Source organism: Pollicipes pollicipes, unplaced genomic scaffold, assembly GCF_011947565.3.
Source record: "Pollicipes pollicipes isolate AB1234 unplaced genomic scaffold, Ppol_2.1 Scaffold_4881;HRSCAF=5763_pilon_pilon_pilon, whole genome shotgun sequence".
NCBI classification, from domain to species: domain Eukaryota; kingdom Metazoa; phylum Arthropoda; class Thecostraca; order Pollicipedomorpha; family Pollicipedidae; genus Pollicipes; species Pollicipes pollicipes.
Window position 1 is genome coordinate 27,297,589 of NW_023596576.1, and position 21,752 is coordinate 27,319,340.

General features: G+C 61.0%; 1 protein-coding gene across 4 annotated transcripts in view; it reads right to left on the reverse strand.

Annotated features, from left to right (window-relative positions):
- Window positions 1–433: 433 nt before the first annotated feature.
- Lpin (phosphatidate phosphatase LPIN) overlaps window positions 434–21,752 on the reverse strand; it is a 28,494-nt gene continuing 7,175 nt past the window's right edge. Inside the window, exons 1-13 of one of the 4 annotated variants that reach the window (XM_037224760.1) lie at window positions 19,374–20,539; window positions 18,924–19,082; window positions 18,556–18,662; window positions 17,276–18,192; window positions 16,389–16,813; window positions 15,145–15,976; window positions 14,175–14,292; window positions 12,857–13,005; window positions 9,688–9,815; window positions 8,862–8,973; window positions 5,456–5,671; window positions 2,687–2,862; window positions 1,877–2,017 (exon numbers count right to left, since the gene is read on the reverse strand). In XM_037224760.1, the coding sequence (XP_037080655.1) occupies window positions 2,004–2,017; window positions 2,687–2,862; window positions 5,456–5,671; window positions 8,862–8,973; window positions 9,688–9,815; window positions 12,857–13,005; window positions 14,175–14,292; window positions 15,145–15,976; window positions 16,389–16,813; window positions 17,276–18,192; window positions 18,556–18,662; window positions 18,924–18,996 (3,267 nt within the window). In that variant the 5' untranslated portion in view covers window positions 18,997–19,082; window positions 19,374–20,539 and the 3' untranslated portion in view covers window positions 1,877–2,003. The other 3 variants (XM_037224759.1, XM_037224761.1, XM_037224758.1) reach the window with 3 other exon arrangements.

Below are 21,752 nucleotides of genomic sequence, written 5' to 3' on the forward strand. Positions count from 1 at the left end.
TCACCATGTGGTCCGTCCCAGATCACCATGTAGTCACCATAATGTAATGACCACGTAATCACCATGTGCTCCGTCCCAGATCACCATGTAGTCACCATAATGTAATGACCACGTAATCACCATGTGCTCCGTCCCAGGACCGCCACCCGCCTCTCCAGACGTTGATCTATGCAATCTGACACGAAAAACGGGGGTGCTGTAAAGTGATTGGACAACATCCGGCAATCCTGGTGATGCACAATTGCCTACAACTGGTCTCCCCTGATGTCACACAACCTGACGAGACATTCTGGATCGATGCGTCACACCTCTCCGAGCCACGCGCTGGTTCACCATATAGCGCGCAGCGTGCGGCGGTGCTTCGCAGAACATGTCGCCCGACGTTCCTACGGCGGCTCAAACACGGCAGCACGGCAGTGCAAAAGCGGGAGGATCATTTTGCAACGTCGCTTGTATTTCAAGTCACAAAATATTAACAAAACCGGGAATGGGCAAGACAGAAGCAGTGGTGTCAGCCGCGCCAGCGCCGCCCGGCCGTCATTGTACTGGCGTCATCGAGCGCCGCTGCTCGTCCTCGTCCCGACTAGACAGGTGACACGTGTGTGTATGTGTAAATCATCCGCTACACCAACTAAAGCGATTACCCTGGAGCGCTCCGCGCCAAGTCCAGACAAAAGTTCACGGGCTCCTGTGAGGAACATCTCACTGGGACCGGCGGCAGCCGTATGAAAGCGCTGCCTCTGCAGCGGTAACAGCCAGCAGGTCCAAATGAAAGCCACTCCGGCCGGCGGCGCAGCCCACATAACGAGTCAACAGGGCCGTCGACAACACCAACAGCTTAAACGGTCAAAAGCGGGCCCCACCAGCCCCGCACGATTACGGTCTACACAGACGCTAAACGGCAGCCCGTCGATACGAAAGCTATCTACTCCACGTGTCCGCGAGAGAACCACTTCGGACGTCCCCATCGACGCACGCAGCCCGGCGGAAGCTCTCGACCGGCTTCGGACTGTCCGAAGACGCCAACAACGGATCCCCTCCCCAGACGCGCCCCGTAGTGCGATCGCCCCACCCACCCGGCACGTCCCCCATCCCATCATCCTTACATGTGCCCCGTGACGGGACCGTCCCAGTCAGCCCGGGCTGTATCACCCCTTCGCCTCCCATTCGGCCACCCTGCCCTCCCGCGGCGAGCGCCCCACGCGGCGGCCGGGCTGCCCGGCGCGGGCCCCGGCCGGCAAGGGCGTCCACAGCCTGCTCGCCCCGTAGCTCCCGACACAACATGGGCCGCCCTCCGACCGGAGCGAACCAAACACCACTCACAACCGACACCTGCGCCCCGCTCTCGGCACAACACCACGCGACGTGAGCCCAGGGCCTCTTCCTCCGGTGGTGACGGCGCTCGGGCGCGGGGAGCCGCCGGGGCTCCGGGCGGGGTGCTGCCGGACGCAGCGGCCGCAGGAGGGCGGCCAACACCAGCGCCACGCACAGCGAGCACGGTCAGCGCGCCCGGCGGCCCAGCTCCTGCAACATGGGCAAGTTAGGTGCTGCTCTCCGCAGCCGACGCCGCCCGCCTCCCACACGAGACCCGAGGTCAGCCGCGTCGCCATAGCCCGGACAGTTCTATCATAGGCGGGCGAAACTGGAGACGTCACAGGATCAACATCGCAAACCGATAACTGGCTAACGCGGAGCCAACTTTGACAACCTGCGCATGGAATGACTATTGTCATTCATCAGAAGTGTATTCGATTGCGGGGTTGTACCGGGCAAAAGAAGATTGCTGACGCACACGCATGAAAACGCATGTTCCGTGCGGCCCAGAGCACGTGGGTCAAATGTCACTACCGTGCCACCTCACAAGCGCACACCTGTTCAGAGAAGGGGCAGCTCCGACAGCTCTGGGATGGGGTCCCGCCAGAAGACGAACGAGTTGAAGTCGATGTTGGCCACCTGGCTGTCTCGCTCGACCACCGGCGGGAAGAAGTGGTCCACGATGTTCGTCAGATTTGTATAGCTGAAACGCAAGGTCCCATGTCACCCGCGCGTCGGTGTCGCGCTTGGGCCACGTCGCACCGAACGTCGGCGAAAGGCTTTCCATAAAGGTATTAACAAATCCAACTCACCACGCTCCCAGCGCATAGATAAAGCTCGTGGACAGTGCTCATCGCAGATCAGATGTTAGCGTGTATCAGTTATTGGGATATCAGAGGGCGCAGGGCCCCCCTAGTCCGGCCACCACACGGGCCAATTCAGAAAACAGCATCACCAGCAGAGTGACAAGGAAACAGACCCCCTCAGAGGGGTCGCCCAACGATGGCTACCGATCGTGGCCTGATCGTGACAAGTGCGTTTGTCCGTCCTGGGACTCAAAACCCACACCAGCAGTCATCCGGAGGAGCACCGGAGAGCAGACACGAACCCTCATGCCTCCACTTTCCCGCACACATGCACGAAGCTGCCGAAACCGAAACTGCAGCGCCACCCAGCGGCCACCACTACGACTACAGCCTGCCCCGTTCAGCCACCAAGCGGTGTTAGTGTCGCGCCACTCGCAACGCCCGCGTCCCGATGCCGGTCGCGTGGACTCTGTCGAAGTCGTGTGGCGGTCAGCGGCGTTAGGAGACGGTACGAGCCACCTCAGGCCAGGTCAGGTCACGTCCGGTCAGATCAGGTCGCATCTCACCGGGCGGCGCCGGGCGGGGGATATCTATGGAGGTGGACGCGACCCTTCGGCCGGCGGCTGCCGCGTCCTCCAGGTCGTCGTCCGGCACATCCAGACTATAGAACCTTTCCACCTCTCCTCTGCGCCTCTCCGCGGCGGGGAACAGGACGTCCACCTCGACCATCTGGCACTGGTAGCTGAAAACCAGACCGGCGCCTGTGGGAAGGCTCAACCTCGGACGGACACGCCCAGCGACGCCCGGCCCCGGCAGCCGGCAGAGCGCAATGGGAAGAGGCGCGGTCGGCGAGCGAGGTCAAACGCATGCGCTCTGCCAGAGATGGCATACAGTGCGACAGAGGTGGCCGACGGCAGAGTTTCGCGGAGATATCAAGCGCACCTGGAAGGGTTTAACTACATAGAAAAGTGGGAGGGGAAACGAACTAGCATACACGAGACAGGCCAGCACGAGGCATTCACGGTCTGCATACATGCTTCTACCAGTCACGCCGCTTTTGCACCGCTTAACGCGGTAACAAGCAAGTATTCGGGGCGCTTCAAAAACGACCCACGAGTCTGATCTATAGAAACCAAAAGTGATGGCGGTGCGAAAGAACATCAAGGAGACTTGTGACTAAGGCGATGTAGTAATAAGGAGGAGAAGGATCCGTGGATGCAGTGGAATACTAATTATTCTCAGCTTGAGAAAGTGATCTTTCTACGAGGCGTCGAAGACTTCGGGGTTCTTGTCAATTTAAGTGCTTCGGGCGCAACAACCAAATCTGGCTCTAAGTCTAGCTACATTTAATGATATATTATGGAGAAGACGGGAGCTAGGGTCCGCAGATCCGAGTCCCCGCCGTCTGACAGATGAACTACTCCTGATTCGCTTCAGTATTTTATTCCGGTGGTCTTATAACTCGCACTAGTGGGGAAGAGAATTTCTGTTTTCCATTAGCGCCAATTAAGACATGTGGCTAATGATATCGCATTTTTTATGTTTTCGAATTGCTTTTTTACCCTTCCCGCAAATATTTGAATGCGTTATCAAAAAGAAAATCCAAAACATGCACATTTGCCACCAACATGTCACGTAAACGAAAAGAAAGACCAGCGAAGTGCGCCCGACACTTTAGGACGTCGTACATTGACATGGAATTTCAATAGTTCCCTTGTTCGAGCAGCACCTTGCGGAAGCGCCTCGCGCCTCTACCGCTCTCCATAACACGTCATAGTGCACATTCGTTGCGCAATGCGGCGTTTCCCGGCACGAGAGCAACATCTCGGAGCCAAACGGAAGCACCGAGCGTGCGACGAGCACGCGCCCGCACGTGGCCTGAATAGTAATGCGGAACCCGAGGCGACCAGCTGTGACTGGTCCAACACGGCAGGCCCTCCGGCCGCTGACGCGCGGCGCGCAGTCATTCGGGAGCTGCCGGACTCTTGCTGCCGCTGGCCTCGTCCGGGCGACGATGGCCGGCAGATTAGGAGCTTCACATCAGTCCCATGAGATTGAGGAGGCACTTTGACCACGTACGATGATGAGAAACCTCGAGGGTTGGACGCTTTATCGCAGTTCTACATCCGCCCGAGGACTGGAACCGGCCAATCACACCGGCGTATCAGAGGATCGGAAGACCTATACCAAAGGATCGGAGCCAAGTCTCGGCCGTATCATTCGACCTGCTTTAGCAGAACTCTATGGTCTGCATAATGTGATGTTACAATGCTGTCAAAAGCTGATCGTGGTCAGATGTCTGGACTGAATAAGCGCCGTCCCACGCGGCTGGCCAGTGTCGCCAGCTGCGATCGGATTTCAGACTGAATCCAGGACTGAGAGCTTCCAAGCAGCTTTGACATGGACGCAAGACAGGCCTTGTCGCACAGCCCCTTGAGAAGCGCAGCAGGTGTTATATCAGCGCCCAGCGACCACGGCTGCAGTCGCCAATCGAGCTCGGCTCCCCCCTGCAGAGTCCGATATCATAGCAGCAGTGATGCGACGACCCTTCCGAACGTCTCAGCTCCACGCTCATCGGCGGAAGGGCAGCTTACGCCGAGCTTCGCGTCACCAGCCGCAACCACAAGCTTCAGTCACCAACCGCTTACGGAACACGAAATTTCTACCTCAGCCTCATAACCGGACGATATTGGAACATGCATCCCCACCCCTGACACGGTCCGGAAGGTTTCCCACTGCCCCCCCCCCCCCCAACGCCACTCCGGCCCCTACATCGTCCGGGCCCCGGTTCCCACATCCCAGGGCCCCGGTCCCCACACTGCCCAGGTCCCGTCCCCACGCCGCTCAGGCCCCCGTCCCCATATCGTCCAAGCCCCGGTCCCCACACTGCCCAGGCCCCGGTCCCCACGCCGCTCAGGCCCTCGTCCCCATATCGTCCAGGCCCCGGTCCCACACTGCCCAGGCCCCGGTCCCCACGCCGCTCAGGCCCCCGCCCCCACATTGCCCAGGCCCCGGTCCCCATACCGCTCAGGCCCCGGTCCCCACACTGTCCAGGCCCCGGTCCCCATACCACCCAGGCCCCGGTCCCCACACCGCCCAGGCCCCGGTCCCCATACCGCCCAGGCCCCGGTCCCCACACTGCTCAGGCCCCGGTCCCCGTACCACCCAGGCCCCGGTCCCCACACCGCCCGGGCCTCCGTCCCAATACTACCCAGGCCCCGGTCCGCACACCGCCCAAGCCCCGGCTCCCACGTCACCCGGGCCACGGTCCCCATACCCAACACACCTCGGCAGCCAGGGCGCGCAAGCCCGGCCGGCCGGCCGGCGGAACTCACGACGACTGGAAGGTCTGTGTCAGCTCGTGACGTAGCTCGCCCCGGTGGTTGATGGTGAAGATGCGCGACGAAGGTATGCCGACGGCGCGGTAGGCGAAGGCGTCGTTGACGCGGTTGCCGTAGCCGGCGTACAACGGACTTTGGCCGGGGAACAGCGCCTGGATGTCGCGCAGACACGGGATCTTGAAGTCCTCGGGCCGCTTCTCGATCACCTCCCTGCGGCGGCGGCGGAGGGACGACAGTCAGACGCGCCGCGCGGGCAAACAGGGCCGGTGCCAGACGGCACGGGCCGGAGCGGGAGGCGGCACACAGCATCACACGCCGAAGGGCTTCTGTAAGGATCAGCTGAGACAAACGGAGAAACGGGTCAGGCCAGGCCAGCTAATCCAAGGTCACTGCCGGCCCCGCTGGAGCCGGTACCTGCACGGATCCGCGTGGCGAGGTTTTCATCGTACGCCAACGACTTTTTACGAAGAGGCTACACAAAACGGGTTAGCGGCTCTGCACTCCATCAGCCACCAATCGTATGGCGGCCAGCAGCGGCCGGAAAACAGGCAGACGGATCGGCGACCCGCCGACAGGACCAGTCTGTCGCGTCACGTGACCAGTCTGTTGCGTCAAGTGCTGACAGCGGGACGGCCACGGCCCAGACCTTGCGCAAATCTCTTGGTGGGCGGAGGACGTGCCCGACACAGCGCCCGGCGGCGGCGGCGGCGGCGGCGGCGGCATCGGCTGCCCCGCGACGCCACCGGCCCGGCAGTGGCGCACTTCCTACCCGGTTATACAAGGGTCTCTAGTCTCTGGCCACAGCCACGCCCGGGCGCTCCACAAAACGTCGGCCGGCCTTATTGTCGCCGACGACGAAATCACGCTCCAGATCACTGGCTGAGGAAACCGGTCAAATGCTTACTACTCCTTTATTGTCATGGACTGCATGCGAAGTAAAAGCAGACGTAGGATTCATTTTAAGTCAGAATTTTACGTCTTGATTTGAGCCATTCATGAAAATATGGGAGGTGTAAAACGGTCCAGTTGGCGAGGCGTTTCATAATACCATCGAGCCGCTGCCAAGCGTCATCGTTGTTATTTGAGTGCTGCAAAATGAGTCGCACTGTGCATTTACACCTATATGCGCGTCCCTTCGGCAGTAATCCCATCAATTTGAGGCTCGCTCCTTCCACTGTTCGCTCTTCACACCGCTACATTGGCACTCCGAATGAGGACCAATGTTCCCGCTGCCCTAACCGCTCACAGAAGCGGTGCAGCACTGTCCACGCATTGAGCGTCGAAAGGGCACGCAGCGTGCAAGGCGGTGGGATGGCTCGTGACAGGCGGGAACGTTGTGGAATATATTGTGGAAGTCGCTACACACGGCTGCGTCATCACGTGCGACGAATCCTCGCACGCACGTCATGGAACAATAAATGTGCATCTTTGTTACAACATCTTAACGAAGATCCTCCATCTTTCATCGGTGCGAACCTAACGCAAGACGGTTTTTACGTAATGTAGTGCATTAACTTTCGGCTACCGCTTCTTGTCATAAAAAGCCAGATAATCAAAAATTATACAGCTACAATAACATAATTCCAGCTTTAACCATGCCTCTAAATGTTTGTAAAGGCTCTCATTCTTTGTTTTCCGGATGTCAACTGAACCTCGGTGCTTGAAGGCTGAAATCAGATGAAGGCATATTTACAGTAAAAACCATCAGTAAATTCAAACCTCTTTCCGTCGGAAAGCCATAGCGTGACGTGAAAATGTGGAGCTGAAGCGATCCCAGTGCGCGTTGAAAACATGGCTCTCCACTAATAAACACATACGCTGCTTACTGATTTAACTGCCCGAACCTAGCCACGTACTCAGTTCGGCTTAATGATGCCGTGGCTTGCAAAGACCGATGAGTTCGGGTAGACCATGGCCCATCAAAGTATGACAAGCCCGTCTCCATTTGGGCAACACCGCTCGCCAGCCAAGGCTAGGACAACTACACCGTGGCGTTCCGCACTGCAGGCATGAGCCGGGCGCCTCAGGAGTCCCGCTCCCTTCCCCGCCGCGTGGGGGGTGTCAACACCGCGGGCTGCGGCCGCCCCGCCCCGCCGCCGTCGCGGCGCAGTACCCGGCCCTGAAGCCCAGCCGTGACTATTTGCGCCGATCCGGCCGGATAGCGGAGTCGCCGATACGAGGTATCGGGCGACGGTCGATCGCTGAGACAAGGGCGCCGTCACGGGCGGCGCCTGAGCAGGATCAAGGTCGGTGAGGCGGCCGCGGGACGGGCCGGCGCGTGCCCTGCGCCGCGCCGCCGCTAGTGCCGGCCGAACCAGAGCTGGGGGGTCGCGGCGCCGGGTCGATGTCAGGATCGATAGCCGCTGGGGTTACCGCGGACACCGGCCAGCACTACCCCCGGGGCGCGCTGAGGGAGGAAAACCGCCCGCAGCTGGCCGACGGCCCTGCGGCGCCGGCGCTGGTCGACGACAGCTGACACTCTGACCAAGCTAATCACTGTTTAGTCTACGGTGCCACTACCGGCGATACGCCAGGCTAGAGCGGCTCACTCCCGCGTGGCAGCTTGGATGTTTTGGTGCACGAAAATCGCGCAAAACGTAATCGAGACTGAGCACTGAAAGAGGCGTACTCGACAATGCGCTCTTTTGCCGCCATTGACAGGCGCAATCCTGTCAGAGGCGTGCGCAGTATAATCACGAAATCTGTTCACTTCAATCCATCGCGCAAATAACCTTATCACGAGCGCTTCACAAAGATACGCGACAGGAATGAAAACAGGGCCCGGGCTCAGATTCCCTGACAGCTTAGCCTTCGGCGCTCGACCGTTATCACTCCCGTCGAGGACAACCGGCGCTTCTGCACTTGTCCGAGTTTGTTTACATGCTCTGTTTGGAGGCTACACCGCCGTGACGTCAGCGAGGGGCACTCCACCTTGGTGACGCCGCGGCGAGGCTCCGGAGCCGCCCGTCGCGCAGTGCAACCAATCAGCGATCAGCGCTGCTGACCGGCGGCAGCAGATCGGTTTTCACTGTTCCGTTCGCGACCCAGCGCGCACCGGCGCGGCGGCCATGGGCGTGGTACGCAGCACGTATGCCCATATCCGGCTCTTGCACGCGGCAGCCATGCAAAACTGCGGCGTACCAAACGGAGCACGCAATGCGCTGCCCGGATTGGGTCTTACTCGGCATGACTCGGCGGATTCTCAGAACTCGCTCCACCAGCGCTCCCGATGTCTCACTCTGCAGCGGCTTACGAGCAACACTGCACTGCGCCATCAATCACAGGTCACGAAACCCGCAACATCCACAGCCAAAGCCGGCCGCTCGCGACCGGCAAGGTCGGCCTGACGCATCCCACCCGGCCTGCGCCGACGGGAGGCGGAGCGGCGGGGCTTGCTCACCTGTGGAGCGCGCTGACCAGCGAGGAGGGGCTGAGCAGCAGCGGCCCCTCCGGCAGCCGCACGTCGCCCTGGCGCACCGAGCGCAGGTACTCGCGCGTGATCGGGGCCTGGCCTGCAACGGAACGGCGTGTCATCGGCCGGGCCTGGACGGGTCGGGGCGCCACCCGGCACCGGGCGCCGCACAGGTCAACAGCGCAGAGCCGGGCCGGCCCAGCTGCGGCCACCGGCGGCACAGCTGAGCTCTGCGGCTGACACACGCTCCGGCAGGCCAGATACAGCCAGCGGAGATATTTCCGCACAGCACGAAGCCGTGTGAACCGTGCGCTGGTTGTAATCCGGCCAGTGAGTAGTTTTCGGAAATGCATTTCGGTGCATGGATCGCGGGTCTCGTGTCGGCCTTTCAAAAGGCTCCTTGACATCCGTTTACATTATCTAACACAAACTGGCTTCGAATGCTGGAAGAGAGCGGTACCTGGCGGAAAGGTTGTTGCGTGTTTTGTAGTAGGTTTGATGTTCCCTAAATTGGGCAAAAGCACCTCATAAGCCGAATTATCTTCTGGGATACGGATTCGGATTTTCCTAACACCCTGTACCCATCTTAAAACTTGCTGGGGAATCTACAGGGATCAAGGATACCGCTTCTATTTTGCCGAAGGATCCCGAGGAATCCGGACCAATTATCGTGTTGTGAAATCACCTGACACTCAGGATCTGTCTGTCATTTTGTTTCAATACCGACTAGGTTTCTTTATCCACACACACGTCTGACGACAACCGGACAGTGTTACGAGTGTTAGCGAGTCCGGGGCCCGTCCCGGTCACTGACCGATGGCGCGGGCCGACAGGTACAGGAACTTGTAGCCATTGTCCCGGATCTTCGAGTAGAGCGCAGCCACGCCGCTCTGCGCCCAGTTCTGTCCCACGATGGGCAGGATGTGGCCCAGCACGTCAGACCTGTGGACAGACAGACGGTCGGCAGTTAGCGGCGGCCGGCTGGGACTCCAGCGCGGCTCTGGCACGGCCGCGGCGGCCGGCGCGCGCGGGTGACGCTGGCTCGTGTCACCGCCGCCGGTCTGGCAGCTCCTGCCGACTGTCACCAGCCGCCCCGCTGTGGCAGACCCGGCGCCCAGGCACGCAGTCCCAGTCCGGGTCGGCCGCACGGCGCCGCCCAGTCAGGCGGCCGAGCCGGGCCGGGCCGGGCCGCGGAGCTGACGACGCGAGCGCGGCCCGCCAGGCGCTCCGACCACAGCGTCAGCTCGCCCGCAGCCCTGACTCAGAGCCCGCCGACCCCGTGAGTCCCGTGCTCCAACGGCTCCGACTCAGAGCCCTGACTTAAAGGCGACCGACCCGTCGAGTCCCGTGTACCGACGGCTGCAACTCACAAGTCTGACCCAGAGCTCTGACTCAGAGGCCGCCGACCCGGGCGAATCCCGCGCGCGGCGATTCCGACTCAGAGCCCTGACTCAGAGGCCGCTGACCCGTTCGAGTCCCGCGCGACGGCTCCGACTCAAACCCCTGACTCAGAGCTATGACTCAGAGGCCGCGTCAAGGCGCGCAGGGAGGTCTCGAGCGCCGACGGCGTGTCGTCACGTGCCAGACACCGCTGCCAGGTGCTGGTGACCGGGCCGGAACACCGCACGCCGCGGCGACAGAGACATTGCTAGGATGGCACGGACCATATGGCCCGGCTCAGGTGAGGAGCTGTTGCTATGGCAAGCCGCGACTATTGTGTTGGGTATGTGCTGCAGGTGTAGCTGGGCATCCCTTAGCCATCAAAACGCGCATAGAAAATATTGTGTCAAGCAAACAAAAGGCTTTTTTAGGTTAGATATGTACAACGTAGTGGTGAACTCCCGCGATTTATAGGACATCTTTACTTTTGCCGGGTTTTTTATTAACGCTATTACAATTTTGCGGTGCTGTGGCGTTGATGGAAGCGAAATCCTCTATGACAGCATCTTGAACGCTGCTCTAATTACGAGAGCATTCAAATCCACAGCTTCATAACCAAACACAATAACACATAACAAAATGATTGATTTTCTTCAGTTTTTGAACATAGTTGACCTATATTTCTAGTTTTACGGCGCTTCAACAACCTTGGTAATACCTTAAGTTCTACCCAACTTAACGCACGACTAAGCTGGATACCACTGCTCCTCTGAACAAGAGCAGCGAACTCGTTCACTACTCGTTCTATACAAGTCAAGAATTCAGAACCGTTGGCCGGCCCTATCATTGTTTCAGTACGCAGCGCGTTGGCCCCTCCAGCCCGGTCCCGTCGGTTCACGTCTCGCTGGCACACGTCGTAGCCGCGTAACTGCTCCAATCACGTCTGCGTCCGCCCGGCCACTACCGAGCCCTGTACTGTGAATCCCAGGCTCCGCGCACGTGGTCCCTCCACTGGCGTGCCGCTAAACACAGGCCCGTCCGCCCCGCCCACCACGTGCCAAGAGCGGCGCGTCCGAACTTGGCCGGCCGCCGTCCGACCAACAGTCAGAGGTCACAGCCCTGCCCCCCCCCCCCCGCCCGGGCGGCCGTCACCCCCGGCACGTGACCTCCGCGTGCCGTCGGCGGCGGGACCTTGACGGGGCGTGGCCGGCCGCCGGGTGTGCCAGGCCGGCCCTCGGCCTGACCCGCGAGGCGGCCGCCGGCTGTCAGCCGAGCCCGACGCCGCGCCGCTGACGGAGCGGCGGCACGGACCACACCACACACCGGGGTGGGAGGCGGCCCCTGGATGACGACGACAGCACTCTGGGCTTTAAAGCGGACGGAGCGGGACAGAACCAGCAGCCATTGTACCGCGTGTGCAGACCGCGTGGATGCAGGGCACTAACCCGCTGTTCCCGTGACCTTTTACAGGCACCTCTGCACAATGGTCTATTCAACACAAACCGGGTTGTAACCTTAAATGAATGTCTTGTTTCGCCTGTCACTCCACGGCTCCAAACTGCACAATAACTGGGAAGAAGTCCGCCTTGGTTGATCCTCGCATGTTTTGCTGTCGGTTCTCAATACCGGTTGTCACAGTGATCCCGAGCATACTCAGCGTGCTCTCTCTCCGTAGCCCAGGCGTGTCATCATACAGCATACAGCCTGCCTTCTCCCAGCGCCCTCCAGAGCTCACAGAAGTGGTGCGCAGTCGTGCCTGTGTCTCATCCCCACGGCGACCCAGCTCAGAGCCACGGCCGCGTCACGCGGCGGCGCCGTGCGTGTGCGACCCCATTCAGTCGGGGTCGGCGACCGGCGCCGCCCGGGCTTTCGGGGCGCGCCCGACCGGCAGCAGCGGGGCGCGCCGCTGACGGCAGCGGCGCACGGCCGGCCGCCCGGTCCGCCCCGCTCAGAGGGACGCGTGGCGGGCCGCCGGTCGGCCGCCGCCGAGCCCCGAACACCAGCGGCCGAGGCCAGGGGAACAGAGGCCGCGCCGCGCGGCAGACACATGCACCGGTGACGTCAGAGCGTGACGCACCGCAGCTGCGTCGACTGAGCGGCAACAGGAAATCGCGAGGACCTTGGAGCGACGCTCGTCCAACAGCCGCCACAGTCAGCGGTGCGCGTGGCCGCCCGTTATGCGCCAGCTGTGTGTCCTCCCCCGTCCCCTCCCTCCCCGGCCGACCGGGGTCGGTGCAGCCTCCGGATGAGATGCGTCGGTCCCCGCTGGCGGCCATCAGCGGCGGACCGACCGGACCGTTTGTTCACCCGGCGAGCGCTCGCACCGCGCCCGCGGCTTTCCAGCCGTCTTCTACCGGTTTATACCGGCACATAGCTCACACGGCATCAGCACAGCGACGCTAGAGTCACGTCCGCCGCCCTGACAACACGGAAAGAGCCCGAATGCCACATAAAAAAACAATGCTTGCTAGCGCCGGCGGCCGGGAGCGCCGGTAACAGCCGGGGTTTCCCGGCCGCCGCCCGGTCGGCAGGCCCTGCGAGATCCGACCAGACTCAGATCAGATTCAGAGTCAGAGCTCTACCCCGCCCGCCTGCCTGCTTACTTGGTGATGGTGCCGTCGATGTCCGACACGACGATCTTGTCGTCGTAGCGCCAGAGGAAGATGTTGCACTTGCAGCGCGAGGTGCCCTGGTAGGCGGTGGTGACGCTGAACAAGGCCTCGTTCTGGCCCTCGTGGAGGCCCAGCCGGACCTGCGCATCGGGCCGGCCGACGGTCAGCCGCCGCTCTCACGCGCACACGCTCCAGCCACGGTTGAGTTCACAGCCGGCGCCGCTGGGCCACTATCAAATAAGCCGCGGTGGATGGGACGAAATTGAGCCCGGGGTACCAAGTGAGATGCGGCCGTATCAGAAAGACCAGTCTACGAAAACGGGAAAGAGCACGGTCTTTGTACGCTTTGCGCCTACCTTCCTCTTAAAATAAACGGGATACTCAAGAAACATCCCAAAACAGTTTGCCCCCAAAGCTACCGTAGTCGCGGATGTGTACGCTTGACTGCAATGTAGTGCTGAGCCCAACAATCCCGCGATGGCAGTCATACATCTGTACCAATATTTAAACCCGTTCGGCCCAGGAGGCGTTCTCAGGGCGCGGTAGTTGAGATCAACTGTGCTTGGGAGAAACCCACCCCCGCCCGCTGCGTGGGAGGCGCATCAACACGGAATGATGCCCGCTAAAACAGCGAAAAAAAACAGTTTTCTCTCGTTCAAGCTTGGTTTTCGGGGGGGGGGGGGCTTTTGTAAGAATTTGGCTCAAATGACCGGAAACTATTTTTTTCCTCCACAACGGCACTCCTCAAGCAACATCTTAAGAACAATCCTACTTGATTCCGAAGATGAGGCAGTTAATGAGGATGCAAGCAATACGACAATGTGAACACAACTGATATCATGTACGGGAAAACCACCCAACGACCAGAACAGACCAGAACAGAACGATGTGATTGGTACAAATTGCGTACCGTGGCTCTGATGTTTACACCGGCGCTCATTTCACCGTCCCCCTGCGCCATACAGACGACCTCCGGGTCCAAAGGGCCGCGTGGGCATGCGGAGCCATCTGACGCCGTCTCGAAGCCGAAGCCCTGGCGCCGGCTCCCGGGCAAAAACGTCCCCCGGCCGGCCCGGCGTCGTCAGGGCACCCGCGGCCTCCTCCGCGCCCCACATACTGCCAGTCAGGCCGCGACAACAGCCGCCACCGGCGCAAAAACCCGGCCCTGTCGACTCCGGGTCAGGGGGCGGCCGCGGCTGGTGGCGGCGAGCGAGCGAGGGTTCCGCCGCGGCCCGGGCCGGCAGACCACCCGCCCAGACCCGACCCGCCGCCCAGAACAGCCGCCACAGCCTCCCACGGCGCCACTCACGATCTGCTCAGAGGAGAGGCGCAGCGTCTTCTTGAAGCGGCGGTCATCGCCGATGAGCAGTTCCTCTTCGACCGTGTCGTCGGACTCGGAGTGACGCTGGCTGTCGGCGCCCGCCGCCCTGCCGACGTCCAGTATGCGGTGTGACCACGCCGAACGGCACCGACGCGGCCGGCTCCCGACGCCAGAAGGCAGGCCCGAGCCGACCGCGGGCCCCCGTGGCGATCTCAAGAAGCGAATTAGGTCAGAAGAGGTATGCAGGATAATGCAACAATGTTACTTTGCTTTCTAGAAGGGACAGTGCCAACAAAGTTTGATAGTCTGAAAGGAATCACCGATAAAATGGCATCGGATTCCGACCAGTAGCCAGCATCACTACCAAAACACCACGTGCCCAATGACACTGGCAGACATTTTCAGTTCACTGGAACAGTATATACCTGTAAAATATTAAATGTGGAAAGGAAACAGTGTTCAAAGCTGTCAAACGCCCTCCCCCTCCCCCCCCCCCCCCCCCCCCAGGAACATCAGACGTAACTGATACTAGACAGCCCGACAAAGCAATGTCTGCCGGGGCCGACGGAGCGCTGTCTGCCGGAACCGACAGGGCGGTGTCTGCCGGGGCCGACAGGGCGGCGTCCGCCGGAACCGACAGGGCGGTGTCTGCCGGGGCCCACAGAGCGGTGTCTGCCGGAACCGACAGGGCGGCGTCTGCCAGGGCCGACAGAGCGGCGTCTGCGGGAGCCGACAGAGCGGCGTCTGCCGCAGCAGACAGAGCAGTGTCTGTCCGGGCCGACAGAGCGATGTCTGCCGGGCCCGACAGAGCGGTGTCTGCTGGGGCCGATAGAGCGGCGTCTGCCGCAGCAGACAGAGCGGTGTCTGCCGGGGTCGACAGAGCGGTGTTTGCGGGGGCTGACAGAGCGGTGTCTGCGGGGGCCGAAAGAGCGGAGTCTGCGGGCGGCGCGCGACTTACCCGGCAACGGCGGGCCAGTGGCGGCCGGGAGTGTCGGGCGGCGTGCCCGTCTGTGTCTCGCACTCGGCCGTCTGCGCGGCCAGCCGCAGGTCCACTGACTCCTGGTGCGCGCGCGCCTCGCTCTCGCGCTGCGGCCCGGGCGCCGCCGGCTCGGGCGCCAACGGCCCGGGTGTGAGTGGCTCCATCACCAGCGGCCCCTCCGCCTGCCGCTCGTCCAGCGCCGCCGGTCCGGCGGCCGGTTGTTCAGAGCTCAACAGCTCGGCGGTCGGCGCCGCCGGTGGCGGCGGCGGTTCGGAGGCGTCGCGCTCGTCGAGCGACGCCGGCTGCGCGGGCGGCTCGCCCTCGTCGCGCGTCGCCGTGGCCGCCGAGCGCCGCCACGACCACCACGAGTAGCTGCGGCCGGCGCCCTTCTTGGTCGGCTTCTTCTTGGGCATGAACTGCTCGGCGAGCCGGTGCACGGTGTTGGCCGGCAGCGCGCGCCGGAACATGACGCCGCTGCAGAGGAGCGGCGCGGCCGTCTGCCAGTTGTAGTAGCGGCCGGCCACGCGCACCACCAGCTCGGGTCGCTCAAGCAGGCGCGGGTCGTCGCACAGGTCGTCGTACGTCACCAGGCACTGCAGGAACAGGCTCTCGGGCACATCGCCGTCCTGGCAGCCCTCGAGGCCGCCGCATAGCGACATGGCCACGTCGCCCAGCTGGCGCTCCAGGTCGGGGTCGAGCGGCCGGCCGCCGACAGCGCCGTCCGAGCTGTGCGGACTGGACGGCGACGGCGAGTGCGGGATGGACGAGCCGTTGCCCTCGTCGTCGTCCAGGCCGTGATCGGCCGCCGCGTCTGCCGGCGGGGGGCAGCTCAGTCCGCCGGTCGGTTCGAAGGGGAGGGCGTGACGCTCTCTATTCGACCCGGTACAGGGCGCATGGCTCGTGACTGATGTGGATGCGGGACTGGATAAAAGTCTCTCTCCCCCCCCCCCCCCCCCTCTCCTCGCCGCCGACGCCGCCGCCGCCAATAAGCATGCTCGATGGGTTTAGTCACGCTGCTTACAGGCTATATAGCCACACTGCCTACAGGTCGCCAAATTATCTCAACAATCGTTGAGATAATATGGCGAAGTTGGAGACTGTGGGCCTCACTGAGCTCGCCAGACACCGGCGGCCGCCGGTCTGCAGGTTAGAGCAGCGGACGGCCGCAGTGCGCGTGGTCCGGCCGGGCTGGGCAGAGCCCCGACGGAGCCCGGCAGACTCACCCTTGTCCCCGGCCGTCATCAGCGACTGCGACCTGGGGAAGTACAGTGCCGCCACCTCCGGGTCCAGCGACTCCAGGTTCAGGTCGTCCAGGTAGATGCCCTCCGACACAGGGTTGTGCCGCGCCTTCTTCGTCTTGCGCATGAAGCTGAACATGCCAGAGAGAACAGAGCGCTCCTCGCCAGCTGCGACACTGGCCGCGGCGGCGGTGGCGGCCGTCGTCGCGTCGGCGCCGTCGGCCGCCGCCGGCTGCAGCGGGGCGGCGGCGGCCGGCGGCAGCAACTGCGGGCGCGATGGCGACGGCAGTTCGCCCCACTGCCACACGGTGGTGTCCGTCTGACTGCCCTCGTCGCTGACCAGCCGTTCGCGCTCGATCTCGAACTCGGTGTCCGACTTGATGGGCGTCGGAGCGCGGGACGAGTGCGGGCTGAAACGGGGCAGGGCACGGGGCGTGACCGAGCCGGCCGGCCCACAGCTGGTCACACAGCTGGTCACGGGCCGTATGACATTACAGGTCACCGCCGACACGGCATTATAGGTCACTGTCGACACGGCATTACAGGTCACCGTCGACACAGAAGTATTGGTCAAAGTCGACACGGAAGTATTGGTCAAGGTCGACACGGCAGTATTGGTCAAGGTCGACACGGCATTATTGATTCATGTTACTGATCTATGCCGCTAGTGTAAGGTAATGCGTCAGCAGGCATAGATCTAGCCGCACTACCAACGGCACATTACCAAATATGATGCCATACTACGATGCAAACACAAAAATGCATTATGACTAGCATTAAGAGTGCTCATCATTTTCGTCTGGTGAAGGGACGCCTGGTCCCCCGCACGGAGACAGGGGCGCGAGCCCCCCGGCTGCCGCGTGGACCCGTACCTGCCGACCGGACTGAGGTCCGTGTCGCTGAACGGATGACAGTCCTGCGGGTAGGCAGACCTGCACGTGGTCCACTCGTCGAGCGAGGCGCGTGAGGCGCGCACCTCCTGCCTGACGTCCTCCATCTCGAAGATGCTCTCCTCGCGCACCTCCACCTTGGTCTCCGAGAGCGAGCGCCGGTGCTTGGCCGTCTTGCGCTTTTTCTGTTTGCGCTTCTTGACATGGTCGCGCTCGTCGCCGGCGCTGGGCGTGCGCGAGTCGGCCGAGCCGCCCGAGCTCGAGCTGCTGTGGAGCTCGCGCTCCGTCTGCGTGCCGGCCGACACCTTCTCCGTGTTCTTGATCGGCACGAACATGGTGGAGCCGTCCAGCTTGACCAGCTTCTCCACCTTGCGCGCCTTGAAGGTGAGCGGCGCGTCACCCGGCCGCGGCCGCACGCTGCAGCTGAGGTCAGTGGTCACCGTGTGCTCCTCCTCCGCCGACGCTGCATCCAGCGAGCGCGCTACGTCCGTCACCGTCATCTGTGCGTGCGCGTCCGGCGCCTGGCTGCCGGCCGTCGGCGTGACGTCACAGCTGCCGCTGGCCACCGTCAGCTGGGTCTGCGCGGCGCCGTCGCTGATGCTGGCCAGGCTCACGCGCACCTCGGCGGCGACGGCCTGGCCGGCGGCGGCAGCGCCCTCCACCACCTCGGCCGCGTCTTGCAAGCCGCCGAACGGCTCGCTGCTGTCCAGCTGCCGGCCGTCCACCAGCAGTGGCTGGAAGGCGGGCCGCTGGCGCGCCGGCTGCGGCAGCGGCGACGTGGCCAGCTCGGCCGACGACATCTCCTCGCCCTCCTCCACCGGCTCGACGAAAAACGCCTCACCCGACTCGCCCAGCTTCATGTGGATGTCCACGGGCTCGCCATTGATCTCGATGTCCACCTGTGGAGGGGGAGGAGGTGGGTGGGGGCATCTGGCTGGCTGTGGGTGGCATGGGCCAGCAATAGGAAATGGCTGGGCAGAAACATGCTGAGGCACTACATCTCACAATAAATCTTCAAGAGGTTTGGTGAAAGATGAGGCATGCTGGGTCCATGTTCACTTATGAAAATGTGTCCTTTGAATGGAATGTGTAAATCCATAATTCAACATTTTGTCAAAGGGATGTAAGCAGCTTGCATCAAACTACTTAGATTACATGAAGCTTGCTCATCTAAATAGCAACATCAATTGCCTTTTGCTTGCATTACAAATTTTCATGTATATGCTATAAAAGGAACATTCAAATGATCCATAAATACTTACAATTTTTTCCTTGCTTTTGAGGACACCAATCTTGCCAAAGCGAACATGGAATGGAGATGAGATGTATGAGCCATCTTCTTGCTGTGCAACCACAACATCTATGGCACCTGTAATGAAAAACTTATTAACAAATTGTCCAAAGATAGCTGTCACACTCCACAATGCTGCCTAGCGCCTGTAAGGGAATGTTCTTTGCGTGACATCACCTAACCAGCATACTTAGCTGCATTAGGATTAATGCATAATATGGGCAAAAGTCTAGCCAGTTGGTTAAAAAACCTGGTTAGATGATTGTCTATGCATGTATGCATGTCTCATGCTTCTAGCATGTCGATGTTGTCCACCACAACACACATGCACACACAAACCTGTTAATGTTGCTGTGTTGATTTCATTGTAGAATTCTTTGAAGTTTGACAGGAACTTTCCTATGTAATCCATCTTCTAAGGGGAGCAGATCCCCTTCACCAGATGGTGTGCTTACAGTGGCTCCCAGATGTGGTGCCTTAGCATGTGATCAGCTTAACCTGCAAGCAGGACATGATCATCATCATACCAATAAGACAGGACATGCCAAGTCTCAAGAGACTCAACAGGTTGCTACCAAATCACAGTTTACTGGTGTGCCATACACTTTAAGTGAGAATGGTATGCGACCAATGCTTGTTAACGCTAGTGCCTCACTGGGGACAGCTCTACAAACGGACACACACACTCACCATATTCTATCTTGGTAGGCAGTAAGTAGGGGCAACAGCTTCGAGCAGTTCATGTCAGCATAGACAGCAGAACCCTCACCACCCACCCCAAACTTTAACCTTTGATGTCCTTTGTTTTTCCTACGGGTTGAGGAGCCAACCGACCCGTACCACCGCAGCTGACCGTCCTCTCCCTTCTCCGTTTCGCCGCGAGCGTCGCGTTTGCTACCAGCTAACCCATTAGTGCTACCAGATTGACTTGAGGAAATTTGATGAAAAGTCTCTGCTTCCCGCCTGAAAAGCCGCCAGATGCTCACAGCATGATGCGTTGCCTTACGCTTGCTATCCATTCCGCCGGGCCTTGATTCCGCCCCGTGCAAAGGTTATTGGGATCCATTCTATCACGATCAAATCTGGAACAAAGCTTCATGGCCTGGAGTCGGATTCGGAGTCAACTCAACATGGTACCATACTGCTTGGAGTCAATGTCATAGTGATGTCATGCACCGTGAGTCATAATAGGAGCCGATGCCATTGAAGCTGATCAAGCACAGATTTTTAACATAATGAGCTCAGTCATTAAATAAAATAGTTTGATGATGCAGCCCCTGGGTGCTCTAATTAACGGTTGTTGAACAATGTTGTCACCTGTTACGGTTTGTTCAACTGAACGTAATGCATACAAGCCGAAACCGCCGCTATCATTGCGATTTTATGGCACATTCGCCAGCTAAGGTCAGTAGGCGTAGAAAATATCACGCCGATTACCACGGAAGTCATGAACATCTTGCCGGGCGCCCAGACCGTGACAGTCATTGACAGAAGCATGCCATTCACTCCACACACGGAATAAGGGCGCATTCAAGGGTAAGACAGTGACCGCTCCCTTGATAACTGCACGTGGCCCCGATAGCAAAGAAAGTTAACAGCCCGTAAACTTTTGTTTTCAGGATTTAGTCTGTGTCTTTCCATTGGACGAATTTCTGGAAATAGCGCCTAAAGTGACCAGATTTGATCAGATTCCCAGGACCATTTCGCGCCCCGAAGGATTTGAGAATACACTCAATGCATGCAAATTACGCCACAAAAGCATGCATTTTCATTGCCGCCATTTTCTAGCCTGCAGGATTTTTGTGGGCATTTGCACCGAGAGCAAAACAAAATTTCGGGCAGCGACCCGACCGAGTCTTGAGGGTTTCACTTCCTAAGGTAATCACATGCTTACCGTATGCTCCCATGACCACAAAGTTCAATGGCAAATGCCGGCATCCGCCTCGTTAGAACGAGTTAAGTGCAAGTTGTACATTGACTTTAAATGCTGCCCCACTCTTCCGCCCCCCGCCCCCCCCCCCCCCCCCCCCCACCCCCGGCTGACAACGAAGTATGCCTAGCCTATTGGTGTGTCCCACCCACCTGCTTCACAACATTTCGGCTACCCGTTTTTGTAAGCGTGCCACAAGTCACCTTAACGACAAGTATTCGTCGGCATCAGAATCAGTCCCTGTGCAAATATAGCAGCCAGCCATACGGGCTTGCTTAAGAGCTCTTTTTCGACCCTGAAAAACGTGAACGCCTGCCAACCGGTTTTGCAAACGAGCGTCGTGCGGCGTCCGGGCGTGCGGCGCGAAGGCCGCTGATGGCGCGGTGGCGCCATGGTCACCCCGCCGGCGAGCCACCGCAGGCGGCGTTTCACCCGCGCCAGCTGGGACGCCGCGCCGGTGTGGTCCGATGCCGCGTCGCTGACGTCACCGGCCCGCGGCGGCGCGGGGCGCCCGCCCGCTGCCACGCGAGCGGGCGCTCGCTCTCCCGGGACGACGCCCGCCACCAGGAGGGAGTGTGAAGAGCACTGGTGACGCCGGCTCAAGAGCGGCGACGCCCTGCAGATGACGCCCGGGCACGGGTCAGCTGAAGGTCAAGGGTCAGATGCGTGCCGCCCCGGTCCGCCCGGCGGTGTCTCAGCCCGGGATGAGCGCGGGCTCCTCTGCGTCAACGGCTCTGGTCTCTACAGATGTGTCGCGGCGCCCCGGCGCGCCTGAAGACACACAGGAAGTGAACGGCGAGCCCGAGGCGGACTTCGGACGGGGATGTGACGCCGTCGGTGACGCCGGCGACGCGGCGAGCACGAGCAGACCGCGTGCTGGGCGGCACGGGCGGCCGACGAGCCTTGCCAGCGCCGCCCGTCGGCGCCGCCAGCCTCCGCCCACGTGTCGCCACAGAGTCGACGGGGCCGACCGGGCAGGGTTCGCGGTCGGAGCGGCGCAAACACCGGCAGGAACTGACGTCAGCCGAGCGACGGCCGCGTGCGAGCGAGCAGCGACGCACCGCCGCCGCCGCCGGCACACAAAGGCTGGGGAGGGTGGGAGCGGGGGAGGGGGCGCGGGAGGTGTACAGAGTGCTCACAGGACAGGGCCGGTGGGAAGGGGTCCTTCCGGTCCCCCACAGGAACAAACACGCCCCGCGCGTCCCCTCTGTGTGCTGAACGTCTCGCTTTTCAGGGCT